Genomic DNA, 22,136 nt, shown 5'->3' with positions numbered 1-22,136 from the left:
GGATGTTTCTGTCACCAATCTGGCGCTTTTTCACCATGCCCACAGTGTACAGCAAGTACGCCACTTGCAACCACTGTCAGCGGAAGTTGAGCAGAGGTGCAGACCCCTTAAAGTTCTGCACCAGCTCGCTCATCAACCACCTTGCTGCGAAAAATTTCCACCAGCATCAGGAGTTCCAGAGGCTGAAGGCATCTGGTGCTGGCAGTGGCACCACACCCATCACTGCACAGCCTTCAGCAGCAGCAGCAACAGCAGCCACCCGCCCTCCTGCTCCTCCAGCAGCACCAGCAGGAGTGCGGAAACGCACTGCTCCTCCCCCCTCTGCAACTCCTGCCGCCGACACTGAGGCCTGTTCTGGCAGCCAGTCCTCAGTGGCCTCCTCCGCTGTGTCTGCTGATTCCCGTGCCAGCAAAAGGCCACGCCAGAGCCTTTTGAGCGAGTCCTTCCAGGGGGTGGTTAGGGCTCTGCCTCCCAGCAGCCGTCGCGTGCGGCAGCTGAACGGCTTGCTGGCACGGGCCATGTGCTCCCAACTCCTGCCGTACACGCTCGTGCAGGAGGGGAGCGACATTCGTGCGCTGCTTGCTTGCGCAGCCCCAGACTGGCAGCTCCCCAGCAGACACTTTTTCTCCCGCAAGGCCATTCCTGCACTGCACCGCTTTGTGATGGCCAATGTGGAGCGAGGGCTGGAGCACGCGGTTGGTGAAAGGGTCCACGTCATCATGGACTCCTGGAGCAGCCGCTTCGGGACAGGCCGCTACCTGTCCTTCACTGTCCACTGGGTCAGCTTGGTGGAAGGGGGTGAGGATGGGAGAGCAGCAGCGGGCAAAGCAGCAGCAGCAACACAGTGGGTGGTGCCACCCCGCAGGGTCAGGGGAACTGCAGCAGGTTCCTCCGATCCTCTGCCATCCTCCGGCACACCTGGCCAAACCCCCCGCCTCAGCAGCAGCGTGAAGGCCCGCCACTGCCAAGCGCTGCTGCACTTGGTCAGCCTTGGGAAGACCAAGCTGACGGCAACCCATGTGTTGGCCAAACTCCAGGAGCAGGAGAGGATTTGGCTGACCCCCAGAGGCCTCAGAGTCGGAGAGGTGGTGGCCGACAATGGGGCCAATCTGGTTGCCGCAATAGACAGGGGAAACCTGACCCACATCCCCTGTCTTGCCCACGTGCTGAACCTGGTAGTGCAGAAGTTCTTGCGCACCTACCAGGGGATGGGCGAACTGCTGGAAACGGCAAGGAACGTTGTGCGTCACTTCCGGCGCTCGGCTGCAGCCTGTGCGAGCCTGGAAGACGTGCAAAAGGAGCTGGATCTGCCACGCCATCGGCTGATCCTTGACGTTCCGACTCGCTGGAACTCCACCCTGGCGATGTTGGAGCGTCTGGTTGAACAGAAGCACGCTGTCAACCAGTACCTTGCCCTGGCCACTGTTTCCGCCGCTCAGAGAAGGGACAAGACCAGCAACATCCCGTCCATCGTCCCCGATGATGACTGGAGGCACATGCAGCAGGTGTGCTTAGTGCTGGCTCCCTTTCTGCAGGCCACTAACATGGTGAGCAGGGACCATGCTATGGTCTGCGAGTGGGTGCCCCTGGTTTGTCTGCTGAACAGGGCCCTCGATGCTTTGCTGGAACAGGGAGCGGCAGCCTTGGACCAGCAGGAGCGGCAAGCAGCTGCACAGTCCACCTCTGAGGGGGAGGAGGAGGAGGACTTGGTGGAGGTCCCTGACCTTGCTGCTGATGAGGGGGAGCAGCACAGTGCAGCTGAGTTGGTGCGGGGGTGGAGAGAGGATGAGGCTGACGAGGCAGAGGAGGAGGATGAGGACAGCAGCACTGCCGTCGATGTGCCAGCAGACGTGGCCCGCCTCTTCCCAATGGCAGCGCACATGCTGACGTGCCTGCGCAGAGACCCCAGGGTGATCCAGATGAAGCAGAGGGAGGACATCTGGATCAGCATGATGTTGGACCCACGCCTCAAGGGGAAGTTGAGCCAGTTCCTGCCGCCTGCAGGAGGAGACCCAGCGCAACAAATAAGGAGCTTGCAGCAGGCCCTTGTTGAGCGCTTGGAGGAAGCCTTCCCCCAGCCTTCCACCCCCACTGTCCAGCAGCCAGCACAGAGGCAGCAGCAGGTGCCTGCATCCAGCAGCAAGCGCCCCACAGACCTGCTGTCTCTCAGCCACGAGCTCTACAGGACTGTAGAGGCTCTGGCAGCAGTGACTAGAGAGGAGGTGCATGCAGCAGCATCCTCCACCGGTCACAGCCAGCGCCTGACCCGCATGGTGGCTGACTACATGGGGTCCTACAGCGGGCTTGACAGCGATGCCCCTGTTGATCCCATGGAGTATTGGGTCAAGCGCCTGGAGATCTGGAGCGAGCTGGCGCAGTACGTCCCTGGAAGTGCTGTCCTGCCCCCCTTCCAGCGTGCTGTCCGAGCGCTGCTTCAGTGCAGCTGGTGGTGTGGTCACCGAGAAACGCTCACGTCTGTCTCACAAGTCTGTGGACAGACTGACGTTTCTCAAGATGAACCAGGCGTGGGTGGAAGACGAGTTCCTGGCCCCTGTTGTCGGCGAGAGGGGGACATAAACTGGCTAAGAACCATCGTTAATGTGCCTTACCACCCTTTACCACCTCCTGGCTCCTGCTCACTAAGCCAGCCTGGTTCACTTTGACTATTACGTCGCCTGCAGCCACACATTTTACACCTACAGTGGGCTGCTGTGTACTGCCCTTCTGCTGTCTGTCTGTGTTTCCCACTGCCAGGGTACACAGATTTACCTTCTGCTGCCACTCTGCCACCAGCTATTACGTCAAACAATAGCTATATATCTGTGTAATTTGTTTTACAAACAAAACCAAAAAAACATAAAAAAAAAAATAAAAAAGGTTTAATTTTTCTGAGGTGCCCGGGTTGAAAACTGTGTTGTCCCAGTTGTGTATTGGACACGATGTGGGCTGCACGACCGCTGTCTGGGACCTCCTGTTGTGTTCATTTACGGCCTGGTATCACCGCTAGGTACCAGGGCTATTATGTCACGCTGCCTGCCTGCTGCCACACTCACACTACTCCTCCATTCCTCCTGCTGATGCTGCTGTCTGTCTGTGTTTCCCAACGCCAGGGTACACAGATTTACCTTCTGCTGCCACTCTGCCACCAGCTATTACGTCAAAAAATAGCTATATCTGTGTAATTGGTTGTAAAACCAAAACTACAAAACCATAAAAAAAAAAAAAAAGGTTTAATTTTTCTGAGGTGCCCGGGTTGAAAACTGTGTTGTCCCAGTTGTGTATTGGACACAATGTGGGCTACACGACCGCTGTCTGGGACCTCCTGCCTGCTGTGTTTATTTACAGCCCTGGTATCACCGCTAGGTACCAGGGCTATTATGTCACGCTGCCTGCCTGCTGCCACACTCACACTACTCCTCCATTCCTCCTGCTGATGCTGCTGTCTGTCTGTGTTTCCCAACGCCAGGGTACACAGATTTACCTTCTGCTGCCACTCTGCCACCAGCTATTACGTCAAACAATAGCTGCTCACATTACTCCTCCATTCCTCCTGCTGCTGCTGCTGCTGTCTGTCTGTCTGTGTTTCCCAACGCCAGGGTACACAGATTTACCTTCTGCTGCCACTCTGCCACCAGCTATTACGTCAAAAAAATAGCTATATCTGTCTGTGTAATTTGTTGTAAAAACAAAACTACAAAACCATAAAAAAAAAAAAGGTTTAATTTTTCTGAGGTGCCCGGGTTGAAAACTGTGTTGTCCCAGTTGTGTATTGGACACAATGTGGGCTACACGACCGCTGTCTGGGACCTCCTGCCTGCTGTGTTTATTTACAGCCCTGGTATCACCGCTAGGTACCAGGGCTATTATGTCACGCTGCCTGCCTGCTGCCACACTCACACTACTCCTCCATTCCTCCTGCTGATGCTGCTGTCTGTCTGTGTTTCCCAACGCCAGGGTACACAGATTTACCTTCTGCTGCCACTCTGCCACCAGCTATTACGTCAAACAATAGCTGCTCACATTACTCCTCCATTCCTCCTGCTGCTGCTGCTGCTGTCTGTCTGTCTGTGTTTCCCAACGCCAGGGTACACAGATTTACCTTCTGCTGCCACTCTGCCACCAGCTATTACGTCAAAAAATAGCTATATCTGTCTGTGTAATTTGTTGTAAAAACAAAACTACAAAGCCATAAAAAAAAAAAAAAGGTTTAATTTTTCTGAGGTGCCCGGGTTGAAAACTGTGTTGTCCCAGTTGTGTATTGGACACAATGTGGGCTGCACGACCGCTGTCTGGGACCTCCTGCCTGCTGTGTTTATTTACAGCCCTGGTATCACCGCTAGGTACCAGGGCTATTATGTCACGCTGCCTGCCTCATTGACTGCCTGCTGCCACACACTCATCCTCCTCCTCCTGCTGCTGAATTTACCTCCTGCTGTCTGTGTGTTTCCACTGCCAGGGAGCACATACAATGGCGCTTCCAACATGCGTGCGCCACCAGCTATTTGTTACGCTCAAAAATAGCTGCATTTCTTTAAAAAAAAAAATTGAAAAGAGAAATAAGTGAAGAAGAAGACGATATAGAAGAAGATGAAGAAGATGAAGAAGAAGAAGATGAAGAAGAAGAAGATGAAGAAGAAGAAGAAGAAGAAGAAGAAGGAGAAGAAGATGAAGAAGGAGAAGAAGATGAAGAAGAAGAAGAAGAAGAAGATGAAGATGATGAAGAAGAAGAAGATGAAGAAGAAGATGAAGATGATGAAGAAGAAGAAGAAGATGAAGAAGATGAAGAAGATGAAGATGAAGAAGATGAAGAAGATGAAGAAGAAGAAGATGATGAAGAAGAAGATGAAGAAGAAGATGAAGAAGATGAAGAAGAAGAAGAAGATGAAGAAGATGAAGATGATGAAGAAGATGAAGAAGAAGAAGATGAAGATGATGAAGAAGAAGAAGATGAAGAAGAAGATGAAGATGATGAAGAAGAAGAAGATGAAGAAGATGAAGATGAAGAAGAAGAAGATGATGAAGAAGAAGAAGAAGATGAAGAAGAAGATGAAGAAGATGAAGAAGAAGAAGAAGATGAAGAAGTTGAAGATGAAGAAGATGAAGAAGAAGAAGAAGAAGAAGATGAAGAAGATGAAGAAGAAGAAGAAGATGAAGAAGTTGAAGATGAAGAAGATGAAGAAGAAGAAGAAGAAGAAGATGAAGAAGATGAAGAAGATGAAGAAGAAGAAGAAGAAGAAGAAGATGAAGAAGAAGATGAAGAAGATGAAGAAAAAGAAGATGAAGAAGAAGAAGATGATGATGAAGAAGATGAAGAAGAAGAAGAAGAAGACAATATAAAAGAAGAAGAAGATATAGAAGAAGATATAGAAGAAGAAGATATAGAAGAAGAAGATATAGAAGAAGAAGAAGAAGAAGAAGAAGAAGAAGATATAGAAGATAAAGAAGAAGAAGAAGAAGTATATACAGTACTGAACAAATTTCTGGACACAACTTCTCTTTTCAACTTTTTTTTTTTAAAGGAACATCCCCACATAATCACTTGCTGTTGTTACTTGGAAAAAAAGAGGTTTCTTGCATCATTCACCCTCAAAACAAGTGTTGGAAGCTATTTAAGGCCATTTCGAATAGTCAGCTCGAATAATGAGCTCGAATACCGACTCGAATAGTGAGCTCGTATTCCGAGGTCGAATCGAATAGTTAAAATTATTCGACTCGAATATTCGACTGATCTCGAATAATTTACTATTCGAATTCGACCTAACTCGAATTTTGAAAAGGGGTATTTGAGCACCACTAATCAGGAGGACTGCCAGGCAACTAATTGAATAAAAAGAATTAAATATGGCAGCCTCCATATCCCTCTCACCTCGGGTTCCCTTTAAGTTGTAAAATAAACTAGGCAGTCCTCTTCTTGTGATATATGCTGACAGTTTATACAGAAAGGACAATAACAACAATAATAACATACCTCCCAACTTTTTGAGATAAGAAAGGGGGACATTTAAGCCACACCCCTGATCACGCTCATGACACACCCCTAGTCACCCATTCCATAAAGATATTTATAAGAAAATGATGTTGTTTTATAATTCCAACCACACTGGTCCTTATTATCCTGGTTTAGTTTTCCTTATATTAATATTAGAAAATAGAAATACTGTCATATCAATTTAAGTTATGGGAATAATCTTTATAGTCAATAAAGCACATTTTTCAGTAGAAATATACATATATTTACACAAATCTGTGCATCAGTCCTGAAAGAGGGACACATGAGGAAAACAGGGGGACAGAGGGACTGGGTTCCCAAAGAAGAACGGTCCCTCCATAAGAGGGACAGTTGGGAGCTATGTATAATAATAATAATAATAATAATAATAATAACAAATCTAGTGATTTGTAGCCCCTCAGCTGCCTGTGTAGCCATACATTGCTTAATCACTGTTCAGCCTACACACTACACACACAGTCTGTGGAGAGGCAGTGAGTTATGCAATGCTCGCAGTCTGCAGTTGGTACAGTCCTCCTTATATTATGTAGTGTTAGTAATAGTATATGTCCATATCTGTTTAAGATGTGAGATATGGAAGGAGGAGGAGAGGAGGGGGGACTCGTCCAGCAGGAAAGGGAGAGGGAAGTGAAGGGACAGAGTGAGAGAGAGAGAGGGAGACTGGCATCTCTACACAGGACGCACTAGGGTTAAGTAAGGTGAACGCTTTGCCTCATGTGAACTCTGTAGGGCAGGGAGAAAGACGCGCACTGTATATACACAGATACAGGCAGCAGCTATGAGAAGAGCAGCAGCAGCAGTAGCAGCCTGAGAGCAGCCCGGCTGGCTTGTGCCCATCGCACAGGACAGGTACAGTATGCCAGGGGGCAGGGGGGCACTGGTGGTCTCTGCTATCAGACAGACATTACACATACACAGCACATTCCGTGCCATGCGTGCTCAGGGGAACGGGAGGGGATGACAAAGCCAGGAAACGCGCTGGTCTGCAGAGCTCACACTCTAATGTAGATGGAAGCATGGAGGGGTTTGTTTGTGATTAGGTAATACACAGCGAGCCATCTAGGAAATATATTAGAGAAACTGCAGCGTGGACTGTGCTGAAGAGCTGACACTTAAAATCGAGGAGGAAGCAGATGAAAGCATGTTTATTATTAATATTATTATTAGTAGTATTATTCCTTTTTGTTATCAGACAATACACATAGAGAATAGGTTCTGTTTAATGTGTATGGGTAGGAGAAGCATGGACTGTCCTGCAGAGCTAACACTCTAATATTTACTGAGGAAGCAGATTGCACAGTAGGCTCGGAGACTTTGATAAGACACAACACACACACGTATATATATATATATATATATATATATATATATATATATATATATATATATATATATATATATATATATATATATATATATATATATATATATTCCGTTATATAGGACCAGTATTGCTTCTATGTAAAGACTGTAAATTGGAAACAGCACTTCAGGGTGTACTGAGCCTGAAGAGCTAACACTCTAATACAAAGAAACCAAGTGGGAGAGTAGAATTTGGACTTTCACAGCACAGCAGCTCAACTCCCACAGGAGGGCAATTCAGAGATCCTTTTAGGGAATCTGCCCTGCAGTGTGTACTCTCCTGCAGAGCTTACAATCTAATCTATAAAAGGGTTTGATGCTATCGAACAGACAGTTCACACACATTGGAAATAGGAGAGATTCTATGAGAAGCATCCCTTTCCAAAGTGTACTGGGCTGCAGAGCTGACACTTCGATACAGGAAGCGTATAGCCAAGAAATGACTTGTCTAGATGAGCAGCACTGGCAGGTAAGAAGGGCTGTTCTGCAGAGCTGACAATCTACTATGTGTTATTAATGATGTGTTTAAACTGTGATGGATGTGTTTATATTTTCATTGATTACAACTGGTGTCAGAGGACTGGAGTATTGGCAGGCACTAATACTCTCCCCAAGAGCTAACACTCTAATTTATAGAGACACGGAGGTCTGGAGTATTGGCAGATAAGGATACTTTCCCCCAAGAGCTAACACTCTAATTTATAGAGACCCAGAGGGCAGGGGTATTTTGAAGGGTGCAGTGGAGGAGAGCTAACACTTCATACTCCACAGATTGCCCCTAATCTGGATTTTACTGGGGACCAGGTATCAATGGGAGTCCTGGACCAAAGAGCTAACACTCTAATTTATTTGAGACACGGAGGGCAGAGGTATTTTGAAGGTTGCAGTGGAGAGCTAACACTTCATACTCCACAGATTGCCCCTAATATGGATTTTACTGGGAACCAGGTATCAATGGGAATCCTGGACCAAAGAGCTAACACTCTAATTTATAGAGACCCAGAGGGCAGGGGTATTTTGAAGGGTGCAGTGGAGGTCAGCTAACACTTCATACTCCACAGTTTGTCCCTAGTCTGGAGTCTACTGGGGACCAGGTATCAGTGGGAATCCTGTACCCAAGAGCTTACACTTGTGGCTATCCAGAAATCACTTCCGTCTGTCCTCAGAACTGTGATATAAACAGAGACACAGGAGGCTTCCTTGGATGGAGTGAACCGCTTGCAGTGTTGTTACACGGATAACACAGACACATATAGGCAGGGGAAGGAGTCTTCTGTTTTCAAGAGCTGACACTTTAATACCAAGGCGTGTAACACAATAGAAATCCTCGGGAGGTAGATGCTTGTTACTGGCCAGCGTACGGTCTGCGCACACACAAAACAATGATATACTGTAGACAGCTGTGGGAGAAGGCAGCCTGGTCGCATTCATTTTACAATGTCACATAAAAGCCTGGCGGATCCCCTGAGCTTGTTCTTGCATTAGAGAATGTACACAGTGAGCTTGTCCTTACATTATAGAATGCACACAGCGCATTTGGAAAGACTGCAACAAGTGTGCACTGATCCTCTCCTGGGGGTTCCAAAACAACTGTGTACTGACATTGGTTTCACAGCTCATGCCTTGAGGAGTAAAACACTATCACAGTGATAATTGGGGTCCCCGATCAATGAGGATGTGTTACTGGGGAGTCCCAGAATTTTATTTCATTCATACTTGGGGGTCCCAAGACTATGAAAAACAAATAGCAGACTGAAAACTGAGGCACACAGACACCTGAGGTACAGAGACTTTGTGTCCTATACTAATTACACAATGACACTTGGGAATCCCAGAACTATGGCACATTGACACTTGGGGTACCAGAACTAAGGCACACTGACACTTGGGGTACCAGAACTATGGCACACTGACACTTGGGGTACCAGAACTATGGCACACTGACACATGGGGTACCAGAACTATGGCACACTGACACTTGGGGTACCAGAACTATGGCACACTGACACTTGGGGGTACCAGAAGTATGGCACACTGACACTTGGGAGTTCCAGAACTATGGCACGCTGACACTTGGGGTACCAGAACTATGGCACACTAACACTTGGGGTACCAGAACTATGGCACACTCACACTTGGGGCACCTGAACTATGGCACACTAACACTTGGGATATCAGAACTATGGCAAACTGACACTTGGGGTACCAGAACTGTAGCACACTGAGACTTGGGATACCAGAACTATGGCACACTTATAATTGGTGGTACCAGAACTATGGCACACTGACACTTGGGGTACCAGAACTATGGCACACTGACACTTGGGGTACCAGAACTATGGCAAACTGACACTTGGGGCACCTGAACTATGGCACACTCACACTTGGGGTCCCAGAACTATGTCACACTCACACTTGGGGTACCAGAACTATGACATACTGACACCTGAGGTACCAGAACTATGGCACACTCACACTTGGGGTACCAGAACTATGACATACTGACACTTGGGGTACCAGAACTATGGCACACTCACACTTGGGGTACCAGAACTATCGCACACTGATACTTGGGGTACCAGAACTATGACACACTCACACTTGGGGTACCAGAACTATGGCACACTCACACTTGGGGTACCAGAACTATGGCACACTGACACTTGGGGTACCAGAACTATGGCACACTGACACTTGGGGTACCAGAACTATGGCACACTCGCACTTGGGGTACCAGAACTATGGCACACTCACACTTGGGGGTACCAGAACTATGGCACACTGACACTTGGGGTACCAGAACTATGGCACACTTACACTTGGTGGTACCAGAACTATGGCACACTGACACTTGGGGTCCCAGAACTATGGCAAACTGACACTTGGGGCACCTGAACTATGGCACACTCACACTTGGGGTCCCAGAACTATGGCACACTCACACTTGGGGTACCAGAACTATGACATACTGACACCTTAGATACCAGAACTATGGCACACTCACACTTAGGGTCCCAGAACTATGGCTTGGGGTACCAGAACTATGACACACTCACACTTGGGGTACCAGAACTATGGAACACTCACATTTGGGGTACCAGAACTATGGCACACTCACACTTGGGGTACCAGAACTATGACACACTCACACTTGGGGTACCAGAACTATGGCACACTCGCATTTGGGGTACCAGAACTATGGCACACTCACACTTGGGGTACCAGAACTATAACACACTCACACTTGGGGTACCAAAACTATGGCACATTGACACTTGGGGTACCAGAACTATGGCACATTCACACTTGGGGTACCAGAACTATGGCACACTCGCACTTTGGGTACCAGAACTATGGCACACTGAACTTGAGGTACCAGAACTATGGCACACTCACACTTGGGGTACCAGAACTATGGCACACTCGCACTTGGGGTACCAGAACTATGGCACACTCACACTTGGGGGTACCATAACTATGGCACACTCATACTTGGGGGTACCAGAACTATGGCACATTGACACTTGGGGGTCCCAGAACTATGGCACACTCGCACTTGGGGTACCAGAACTATCGCACACTGATACTTGGGGTACCAGAACTATGACACACTCACACTTGGGGTACCAGAACTATGGCACACTCGCACTTGGGGTACAAGAACTATGGCACACTCACACTTGGGGTACCAGAACTATGGCACATTGACACTTGGGGGTCCCAGAACTATGGCACACTCGCACTTGGGGTACCAGAACTATGGCACACTGACACTTGGGGTATCAGAACTATGGCACACTCACATTTGGGGTACCCGAACTATGGCACACTCGCACTTGGGGTACCAGAACTATGGCACACTGACACTTGGGGTACCAGAACTATGGCACACTCACACTTGGGGTACCAGAACTATGGCACACTCACACTTGGGGGTACCAGAACTATGGCACACTGACACTTGGGGTACCAGAACTATGGCACACTCACACTTGGGGTACCAGAACTATGGCACACTCACACTTGGGGTACCCGAACTATGGCACACTCACATGTGGGGTACCCGAACTATAGCACATTGACACTTGGGGTACCAGAAGAACTATGGCAAACTGACACTTTAAATGGCACACTGGCACTTGGCATGGCACCCATTTACTATTCTAAGGGACTGTGGGGAATGTAAACCATTCAGCAGTGATAAACTTCTTACTGTTACTGTACATTTTTCTAGCTTTTTTTGTCCTTTGTGCCTCGTGTGACGGAAATATCATATAACCGGTTTTCCCAGTTCCCCCTCCAGACGTGTGATGTTATATGTGTGTGCTCTATATGTCGGGTAGTAAGTTATGTCGGTGCGTGTTTTTGCATGCAGCTTTGTGTTTATGCAGTAGACACGCCCGGGGTTTTGAGTGTTTCTGTCACAAGACAAGTTGTTGTTAACTTGCTTTCCAAGAAAAAGTTATGCAGAGCTATGTGAATGAGATTGTGCGTACAGACGCATGGGCCGCCTCTCGGCTGTGCGTAGTAGTGGTGAGGACACGACGAGCATGTTAGATGATTATGGCTCGTGCTTGCTGTGCCGTTTTGATTACAGAGGACCCATCGGGGACTTGTGACTATGTTATAAGGAGTCTTCCATTAGTTGTCACTTGTCAGTCATATTGACCAGAATTTATAACTACAGAAACAACATGATATTGCCAAGTATGTTTTTAAACCTTGCTAGCGACCTGGCTGTCATCCTGTGGCTTTACTGCTGAATTGTATTCTGATGGGGTAAACAAAGGGATGATGCAAGTATAATAATACAATCTTGATTGGGAAATCAGTCATAATGAACGATTGCTGAAAAGGTTGCTTGTGGTGGATCACCTCGTGTGCCACGCCTAATTCACCATCCCACTTCTTCTGATAGCCCCGCAATGAGGTTATCCCGCTATATTCCAATATGACCCAAGGAAGAGGTGCAAACAGTTGCCATCTAAATCCAAAACATTTTAAATCGAGTGCAAAATTGTGTTATCACTTAAGGTGGCCACACACCATACAATTTTTAAAATATCTGTTCAATTCAAGAATGGCAATCAATTTTTCTTGGCTGATTGTAACATTTAAAAAAATCTGACCAATGCACCACACACGTGTGGTCAATTTTTACCCAATTATGAAAAAAATGATTGAAAACTTGAGAAAATTGCTTGGAAGTATATATAAGGAAATTGACAATCTACCACACACCATTCAATTTTCATAAAAATTGATCATAAAAATCCAGCACTGCCGATACACGTTTATCGACTAAAAACGGGAAATCCGATCAGATTTTCTTACTCGTATATATAAAGCTTTACATTTTTTGGATAATCTGAAGTTTGAATTGCTATAAAATTGGTTCATTTTATTGTATCGTGTGTAGCCACCTTTTTGTTCTCCAGCCTTCATAAATCAAACAAACAAACACAGAACATTTATATCGCGCTTTTCTCCTGACGGACTCAAAGCGCCACTTGGACGCGCTCTATAGGCAGTGGCAGTGTTAGGGAGACTTGCCTAAGGTCTCCTACTGAATAGGTGCTGGCTTACTGAACAGGCAGAGCCGAGATTCAAACCCAGATCTCCTGTGTCAGAGGCAGAGCCCTTAACCATTACACTATCCAGCCACCAGCCAAATGAACCTCACTTCCTCACTCAGCAGATACACTACAGGAAACAGACTGCAGCTCCTAAATATGTCAGCAGTAGCACCTCTGGGACTGGTTCACTTTAAACCGAGAGAAAAGTATGCCTGCAAGGTGGAGGGGGTCTCCTGAAGTACTCATCCCACACCAACAGAGGAATACCCATACACACATCCAATTTTACTTGGCCAATGATTGGCCAACTTTACCACTCCCATGTAGTACAAGAGCTTACCTGCACGATCTGTTCATAGTATTCAAACTATATTACCCCGAGATAGCAAATCAAGATTGGATGTGTGTACCCTAATGCCTGGTACACACTTACAATTTTGATTGGCCAATCGTTGGCCAATTTTTCCACCTCCATGTAGTATGAAGGTTTACCTACACAACCTGCTGAAAGTCTTCGAGATCTATTGACCCTCATACAACATGGAGGTGGTAACATTGGCCAATTAAAAGTGAAGGTGAGTACCAGGCTGTAAGATCTAAAGTGAAAATTGCATGGTGTGTCCCAAGCCTTAAGCCTAAAATTCTCAGATAGGTAAAAAAAAAAATCACAGCATGGGTGAGTAGCTATGTGGTGTGACACTGATGTTTCGTGGGTCGAGACGCCCTCTTCCTCAAGAAAGCATGGAGTTTTTTATGTTTTTTTGCATATTTGTGTGACTTTAATTTCACATCCCAAAGACATACTGGCAGGTAAACTGGCCTCACCTCAATTTGGCCTCGAGCCAGGTACATACGTTAATAATTAAAGTGGAAAGTGACTTGGAAACATACCTCATGAGGACATAAAGAGTTCATGGCATGATAAAGTAATATACATAACAAGTAAATCCAAAAAGTCATCAGCCCAAAGTATTGTGTTCTTCATACTGCCTTGAGAAAGTGGTCCAAGTGGCTCCAAAAACGTGGGCATTTCTTGTGATGGATTGAGCTGAACCTTGTCGCTATCCTGTGTCAGTGCTTTCTTCTGCATTCATTTTCAATATTTGCCCCCCAAAATGACCTTTACTGATCTGTCAGGTAGCAGTTTAGGTATAAATGTGCAGATATGCTGCCCCTCTCCTGATCAAGCTCTGTGTTCTGTTGGGGGTGGGGGGGGGGGAGCAAGAGACTGATGCATCATTGGGAAATGAAATACAATAACAGCAATGACTGGGCAACAGCGGTCCAACTTGCTGGATCACCAAAGGGTCGGCACAGTGATGTTGAGTGACACTTGTACACACTTTAGATTTTCCACTGAAATAATCATAATTTATTGTTTTGGCAAATTTGTAGAGGAACTTTAACCCAGGAATGAACTTAATCTCAATCAATACTCCAATACCCCCTCCCCACGAGAAGTCTTTTACCGTTCCTCGAATAGATCATCAGAGGCTGATATTGTTGTAGAAACCCCTCCCACAGTGTGATGTCATAGCTGACAGTTTCCTGTCTGTGAACCTCATTGTGTTATATGGCTTATATTGCTGTAGAAACCCCTGCCACAGTGTGACGTCATGGCTGACAGTTTCCTGTCTGTGAACCTCATTGTGTTATATGGCTTATATTGTTGTAGAAACCCCTCCCACAGTGTGATGTCATAGCTGACAGTTTCCAGTCTGTGAACCTCATTGTGTTATATGGCTTATATTGCTGTAGAAACCCCTCCCACAGTATGATGTCATGGCTGACAGTTCCCTGTCTGTGAACCTCATTGTATTGTGGGAGATAAAGGCTGTTTCCAACTGCCAAGCAATCAGTATCTCCCTCTGCATATAAATATACAAAAAAACCTACATTTTAGCCTGTCGCATTGTTAGTGAGTTTGTTTATAGATAATGGCAGTTGGTCTGTTTTTTTTCTTGTCTGCCAGCAGTAAAGTTGCCGACCTGCAGACTCACAGTGGATCAAAAAACATGAATGACTTACATAGTGAATATCAATCATACATTGAGCTATTTTCTATTTTTTTAACTTCTCACTTTGCCATGTATTGATTTTATTTTGTTCTACTACAGTCTTTTTAGTAAAGTTCTTCTTTAATGTGTGCATGTAGCTGGCACTGTGGTAGAGACATCAGACTGTGAGCCCCTCTGAGGGTCACTTAGTAATATGACTTGTTTGAAGTTCCCTGGAAAGCATTGTGGAAAATTCTGCCAGGAGAATATAAATGTAAAACATGAATAACGTGTTTGAAAAGCGAGAGATCCTTCTAACCGATTGTAGTGAAAGTGCACCTGTTCTATCAACCATTCAGGATCACAGGTGTCTTGTGCTTAGAGAGAATTTCACAATAGGAGAACTCAGGTATTGTGACTACGGGAGATGGGATCTAGGAGAACCTCAACATAATAAGCACGGGAAATACGAGAAGGAACTAATGATGTAATATTTATATACACCTGAATGAGCAATTGGCCTTAAAGAGAAACTCCGAACAAGAATTGAACTTTATCACAATCAGTAGCTGATACCCCCTTTTACATGATAAATCTATTCCTTTTCACAAACAGACCATCAGGGGGCGCTGTATGACTGATATTGTGGTGAAACCCCTCCCACAAGAAACTAGAGTAGTACTCCTGGCAGTTTCCTGTCTGTGAACCTTGTTGCATTGTGGGAAATGGCCGTTTCCAACTGCCAAAGCATGCAGCAGCTACATCACCTGCCAACAGTAAAAATGTCACCATGTAATAAATGTCAGAATGTAAATCAGGGATTTAAGAGATTTTACAATGAGCAAACACTGACCAAATCATTTATACATAATTATTGTAAAAATGAAGCACTTTTTCTATTACATTATTTTCATTGGAGTACCTCTTTAATTCACTAAGCATTGCCGCATTTGGTAATGCAGGAAAACAGCTGATTTTACCGATGACCTTCCCAAATTCCAATTCACTAAACCTGTTTCCACACTCAAAAGTAAAATTACCGACTAGTGAAGTAGGTTACTATTGCTATGACTAAGGACCATTGTGTGTCCGAAACATGTTGTGCCATTTTTTACTGATCTAATAAAGGTTTCATTTTGTCGCCCATCGATGGTTGATGGTAAATCAAGTAAAAGTGTTTGGTATTTACCTCCAGCTCTGACTAGCCGGTAACTCACAGTCTCTCCATATGGTAAAAGTAGACAGATGTAGCAGACAGCCAATAGAGAGAGCCAGACAGCCAACAGGGAGAACCAAACAGCCCTGCTTCTCACCCTATTTGATCCGATACTCTGGGGGCGGGACTTTAGAACTGCAGAGCAGGAGAAGGAGACATTTAAAAGGGCTTTTCTGTATCCCTTTGGATATGCATTTCTGTATACTGATGTACAGAAGAGCTCTCTCTAGTTAGCATTGATGCACAGCTAAAGGGATGCCAGGGAGGCACTGGACAGAAAATAGAACGGCTCATGCACAGACTTGTTAGAGAAGACTGATAGCTTGTTGCCTGACCTGCTCCACAGCTGGTGAGACTTACCGAGCAGGGCTTAGTGAATTGAAGCATGTTTTTTGGTATATTACCAAACTTCTACCGCATGCGGGAAATCTTAGTGAATTGTAAAATACTGAATGCGGTATTTTACCTACCTAAATTATTTTAACAAACTGCCCTTATTGAATTGAGGCTATATCTTCATAAGGCCGGGTTACTTTATCTAGCAACCAATTGCAGAGCCCTTGGAAATATTAATTCTTGTCTTGATTTGGGTATAAAGAGTGTTTAGTCAACTACGCCAGATGTTTTCCCTCTATAAAGAAGGGAACACGAAGAATAGGACCATAAAATAAAAACCTCATCAACATCCAGAGGAGATAGTAAAACATGACACTAATGTAAGGGTGGGACGCAGCCCAAAAAAATTATAAAATATTAAAACTATAATTAGCGTAAGGTTATACTTTTATCTCCTAAGGAACATATCAATGCAATGAAAATCGCAAACATACTTTTAGTGACTAATAAATCTATAATTTGAATGGCCTTGACCTAATCACTGGAAGGTGAGCGCCATCTTACACTTCTTTTCATATTTTAAATATTTTCAAATTCTCTGTACGCATTAAAGTTCAGGAGGCCTCTTAGCGCGGTCAGTGAGGGCCATAGAGAGGGCTGGGTTAGAAAACTTCCCAGGAGTCACCAGCAGAAGAGTGGTTGAGTCAGTGGGTGGCCATTGGTTCAGAGGTGTGGGAATCCATGGAATGCATTCAGAGAGACAGGTACCTACCTTCTGCTCTGGGGGCTGATGAGCACCATAAGATGAAGACCTGCTGTGAGGCAGATGAGCACCATGGAATGGGGACTTGCTGTGAGGTTGATGAGCACCATAAGATGGGGACCTGCTTTGAGCCTGATTAGCAGAACAGCATGGAGGTCTGCTGTGAGGCTGGTGAGCACCACACGTTGGAGACTTACTATGAGGCTGATGAATAACATGGGCGTTTTCCTGCCACCCGTTTTTCACGTACGCCCAGTATTTGTGAGACTCCAGTATTTGTGAGACTCCAGTATTTAAAGGGGAACTGAAGAGAGAGGTATATGGAGGCTGCCATGTTTATTTCCTTTTAAGCAATACCATTTGCCTGGCAGCCCTGCTGATCCTCTGCCTCTAATACTTTTAGCCATAGCCCCTGAACAAGCATGCAGCAGATCAGGTGTTTCAGACTTTAAAGTCATATCTGACAATACTAGCTGCATGCTTGTTTCTGGTGTTATTAAGCTACTACTGCAGAGAAATAGACCAGCAGGGCTGCCAGGCAACTGGTATTGATTAAAAGGAAATAAATATGGCAGCCTCTGTATATCTCTTATTTCAGTTCCCCTTTAAGGTCCAGTTGACTTTTATACATTGGTCATAGGGAATATGGAGCTCTGGTATCTTTCCTGACCTCCTCAGCATTACCTATAGGCACTTCTGATAAAACAGCCATCCACGGTTGGAAAGCGGTCCTATTCAACAAACTACCAGTTTCTTCCCAATCAGAAATAGATCAGGATGTAGTGATTAACTGTCTACCACTTGATGGAGTAGCAATCCAACCAATGCTAACTTTCTGCCAGACCATGCAGTATAAAGCCAGGTGTCCTCTGATTTTCCCCAAAAGTGATAATTATGATCACCTTTCCTGATCAACTTTTAAATTGGCAATTTCATTGAAATCAATGAACAGAGGTCCGATGTTTTTCAGAGATCAAATAAAACTTGCTGCTGGAATAAAACAGAACTATATTGGATGGTGGCCCTTACCAAATGTAGTGGCTGACTGGTGTAGGGAACAAGGAAGGAGGACTTTCATGTATGGAAACAATGTCTGGTGGATAGAGGGGTTGCAGATGAAGAAGACAGTATCAGATATATCTCACTACCACTAGAGGGCAATGAGTATTCTAAAATTCAAATATCTTTATGAATCACCTTCTCCCAGTCAGAGACTATTGTTATTATTATGCATTTATATATCATGTATATCTTCTGCAGCACTTTGCAGAGTACATAGTCATGTTACTGACTGTCCTCAGAGGAGCTCACAATCTAATCCCTACCATTGTCTAAGGCCCCTACCATAATACTACTATGTATTTATATAGCGCTGACATCTTCTGCAACACTTTACAGAGTACATAGTCATGTCACTGACAGTACTCAGAGGAGCTCACAATCTAATCCCTACCATTGTCTAAGGCCCCTACCATAATACTACTATGTATTTATATAGCGCTGACATCTTCTGCAACACTTTACAGAGTACAGAGTCATGTCACTGACTGTACTCAGAGGCCAGTTGTGTGTGGTCCAGTATTAGTCATGGAGAGAATCCGGAGACATAACAACAAAAGCTGTTTAGGTGACACCTTTAATGACTAACTGTACAAGATTTCTCTGCAAGCTTTTGAAACTTTGAGTTTCTTCTTAAGGCATGATCCAGTTCTGAAACATGCTTGAAGAGGAAACTTAATGTTTTGAAAGCTTGCATAGAAACCTTGTGCAGTTAGTCATTACAGGTATTACCTAAACAACTTTTGTTGATATGTATTCGGGTGTCATCAGAGGAGCTCACAATCTAATCCCTACCATAGTCATTGTCTAAGGTCCCTACCATAATACTAATGTGTATTTACAGTATATAGCACTGACATCTTCTGCAGCCCTTTACAAATTGCATAATCACACCAGTAAAGCCTCTTTTCCACAGACTGTTCATAGGCAGTGAAATGTCTCTCAAACTCTCACAACTGCTCACTGCTGCCTGGCTACTTCTTGTTGCTGCCTGGCAACTGCTCACTGCTGCCTGGTAACTGCTTGCTGAGCACACAGTTCAACTGTCCGTGGGAAAGAGGCCTAACTGCCCTCAGAGGAGCTCACAATCTAATCCCTCCCTACCACAGTCATTATCTTAGGTCACTACCATAATTCTTCCATGTATTTGTATAGCACTGTTATCTCCTGCAGCACTTTACAAAGTGCATGATCACATCAGTAACTGTCCTCAGAGGAGATCCCAAACCAATCCAAACCATAGTCTAATGTCTCTACCATACTCTGATGGAATGTGAAGGGGGGATGCATAGAAGGACAATTGGAGAATTGAGATTGGCTGCCCTCATTATATTACTGTGAGACAAGGAATAGAGAAAACTGATTCTTGGAAAACGTGTTCACTGGCTCACTGTTTTCTTAAAAATTCAGGAAATTCCCTTGATTTTACTAAACTTATTTGTCAGGCATTCCATCTGCTTCTGTGTACAGTATATACATATGTGTTCTGCATCTAGGTTTATGTTATGCTGAGTGTTCCTAGTCTGAATCATTATTATGTTATGAGTTTTTTCTCTTTTTTTTTCTATTTTCATGCCATGTCCTTGACATACCTACCTCTGTTGTCTGCCATATCAGCAGTAATGACTAATTTCCTCCTTTTTTTTTTTTACAGGACTTTATCCTCATCTAACCTCTCCACTTGTACAATCCTGGCTCAACTCAGTGACCTTTCCCCACCCTCCCTCTCCCCCCACCCTAATATGAACGGGCCTATGCCTTGCTCCACCTCAGAGGATGCATCCGCTCACCAGGCCCCTCCTACTCTTGAGCCTTATGCCCCACCTCAGCAGAACCACCACATTGAAGACCCAACTTCATCAGGATCTCTTTTGTCAGGCTCTGGCCTCCTTCTGGCTCGTTCAATCCTTGGTCGCCGAAGCGCTCCTCCCTCCCCTAGTACTTCACCTTCAGCAAGTAGCCTTCGAAGGCGACGGGAGTTTACTCCAGATGAAAGGAAAGATGATACTTATTGGGATAAGAGACGCAAGAACAATGAGGCTGCTAAGCGCTCAAGAGAGAAGCGCCGTGCCGGCGACATGGCCTTGGAGACACGTGTTATTGCTCTCCTTGAGGAGAATGCAAGACTACGAGCTGAACTTCTTGCTCTCAGGTTCCGCTTTGGCTTGGTACGTGACCCATGTGAAGATACTCGGGGAAACTTTGCTCCACAATGCGGTCTCCATGAGCCCCCACCTCCTAACCCCCCTCCACCCATGCCTCACTCAGAAGACTCTGGATTTTCAACCCCTAGTGTTGGCAGTCCAGTCTTTTTTGAGGATAGAGTCCCTGAACAAGAGCCACAACCATTGCAGCCTTCAAGTATAAATTATTATGGACCCGTTGGAGGAGAGACTATGGAAAGTCCTCGTGTAAGACTTGAGAATCTTCCTGATACTTATAAAAGCCTTCCGCACAAGTTACGATTTAAGGCATGTGCTCCAACGGAGGATGGTGTGGGTCATTCTGTGGTTGCCATGACAAGAGATGTAAATGTAAATAGTTATCCTCCAGAAGTGGCTCCTGGATTTCCCCAGCAGCCAATGCATTGTCCTCGGGGGCGCTGGAATGGTCAGGGGCAAGATGGCGTACCCACACAGGGACTGGACGGCACTGACTTACGATCTCAGCTTGCTTCACTTTCAGCAGAGGTGGCTCATCTGAAGAAAATTTTCTCAGAGCAGGTGGTCGGTCGGAATGGGCCCGATTAAGACTCTTGTTGGTTCAAGTTCTGGACTTCTTAGCATTTTACTAACAAATACACTTGAATAATTGTCAGGGTTTTCTCTAAATAATGCCACACAACAAACGTCCTGTACGTTACCTGAAAAGTATCAGTTGTTCCCTGAAAGAACACGCTACCGTTTGCAAAACGTTTGGTGCTACCTAATTATGACTTCCATTGCCAAAGGACTCAGAAGTGACATTGTTAGCCGTGGTGTTGTAATATCCGAGAGACTCATTTGTTCTCAGCTGGAGAAAGAGTAACGCGACACTGTCTGAATAGAAAAAAAAACTATTGTTTTCGTCCAGTGTCACACTGCCAAATAATTGTGACACTACGTCCTGTTTGGCTACAATGTTGACTTTTTTTCACATCTTCTCTCTACAATTATGTTGGGATGTGGAAACCTCTGTTCCTGTCATAGTGTATACATTTTTCTACAGTCATTTTTTTTTCATGTCTTACAGTCATATCATTCATGATGAGGTTCTTTCCATCTCCGATGTTCCTCCTGTGCTTTTCCGTTTGGCAAAGAATGATTTGTATAATTGATCCTATTTTTTTTTTGGGTTGTAAATGAAATGTTTGTAATCTGTGTGATTTGATTGGAAAGAGCCTAAGAAAATGCCACCCTCTGCACACCTTGCTTATTTGCCCCATCACAAAACTTACAGTATCTGTTCTGCTTGTTCTGGTGCCATATTGTGGTCTACAGCTTGGAATCCAGCTCACACCCTTTCCACAACTTCTACCTGGTTGTAAGAAGGAAAAGTCCAAACCTGCATAACCCCTGTATAGTCCTTACTGGTGCTGGACCAAGTTAGCCATTTCCCAAGTGTTCAATCCTTACAGGCGTCAATGTTTTAGGTAAATTTTGATGAGTTACCTTTGGCCTTGTCCATAACCTTGCTTGTCCATGTCTTTGCCTTTGCCATATCTTTGCCTTTGCCATGTCCTTGCCTTTTCCTTGTCCTTGCCTTGTCCGCTAAGCTTCTAGCTTTCTGACTCCTGCAAGAACATCAGTTGTCTACAGTGACATTTCTTTCATGATTA

At 45.3% G+C, this 22,136-nt stretch overlaps 2 protein-coding genes across 3 annotated transcripts in view; both read left to right on the top strand.

Moving 5' to 3' along the window:
* Positions 1-21,520, top strand: part of LOC137560983 (uncharacterized) — a 54,825-nt gene extending 33,305 nt beyond the window's left edge. Inside the window, exons 1-2 of one of the 2 annotated variants that reach the window (XM_068272181.1) lie at positions 6,790-6,859; positions 19,974-21,520. In XM_068272181.1, the coding sequence (XP_068128282.1) occupies positions 20,062-21,069 (1,008 nt within the window). In that variant the 5' untranslated portion in view covers positions 6,790-6,859; positions 19,974-20,061 and the 3' untranslated portion in view covers positions 21,070-21,520. Of the gene's footprint in view, positions 1-6,789; positions 6,860-19,973 lie in introns of those variants that run through there. The other variant, XM_068272180.1, reaches the window with a different exon arrangement.
* LOC137560982 (uncharacterized) lies at positions 4,698-5,342 on the top strand (the record flags this gene model as incomplete). Its single annotated transcript, XM_068272179.1, has 1 exon — positions 4,698-5,342. A coding segment is annotated over one exon (645 nt), but the record flags the coding sequence as incomplete, so codon positions are not given.
* Positions 21,521-22,136: the final 616 nt, after the last annotated feature.

The sequence above is a fragment of the Hyperolius riggenbachi genome, chromosome 3 (genome assembly GCF_040937935.1).
Source record: "Hyperolius riggenbachi isolate aHypRig1 chromosome 3, aHypRig1.pri, whole genome shotgun sequence".
NCBI lineage: Eukaryota > Metazoa > Chordata > Amphibia > Anura > Hyperoliidae > Hyperolius > Hyperolius riggenbachi.
The sequence above is the reverse complement of the archived record's forward strand: the minus strand, read 5'-3'. Positions and strand labels throughout refer to the sequence as shown.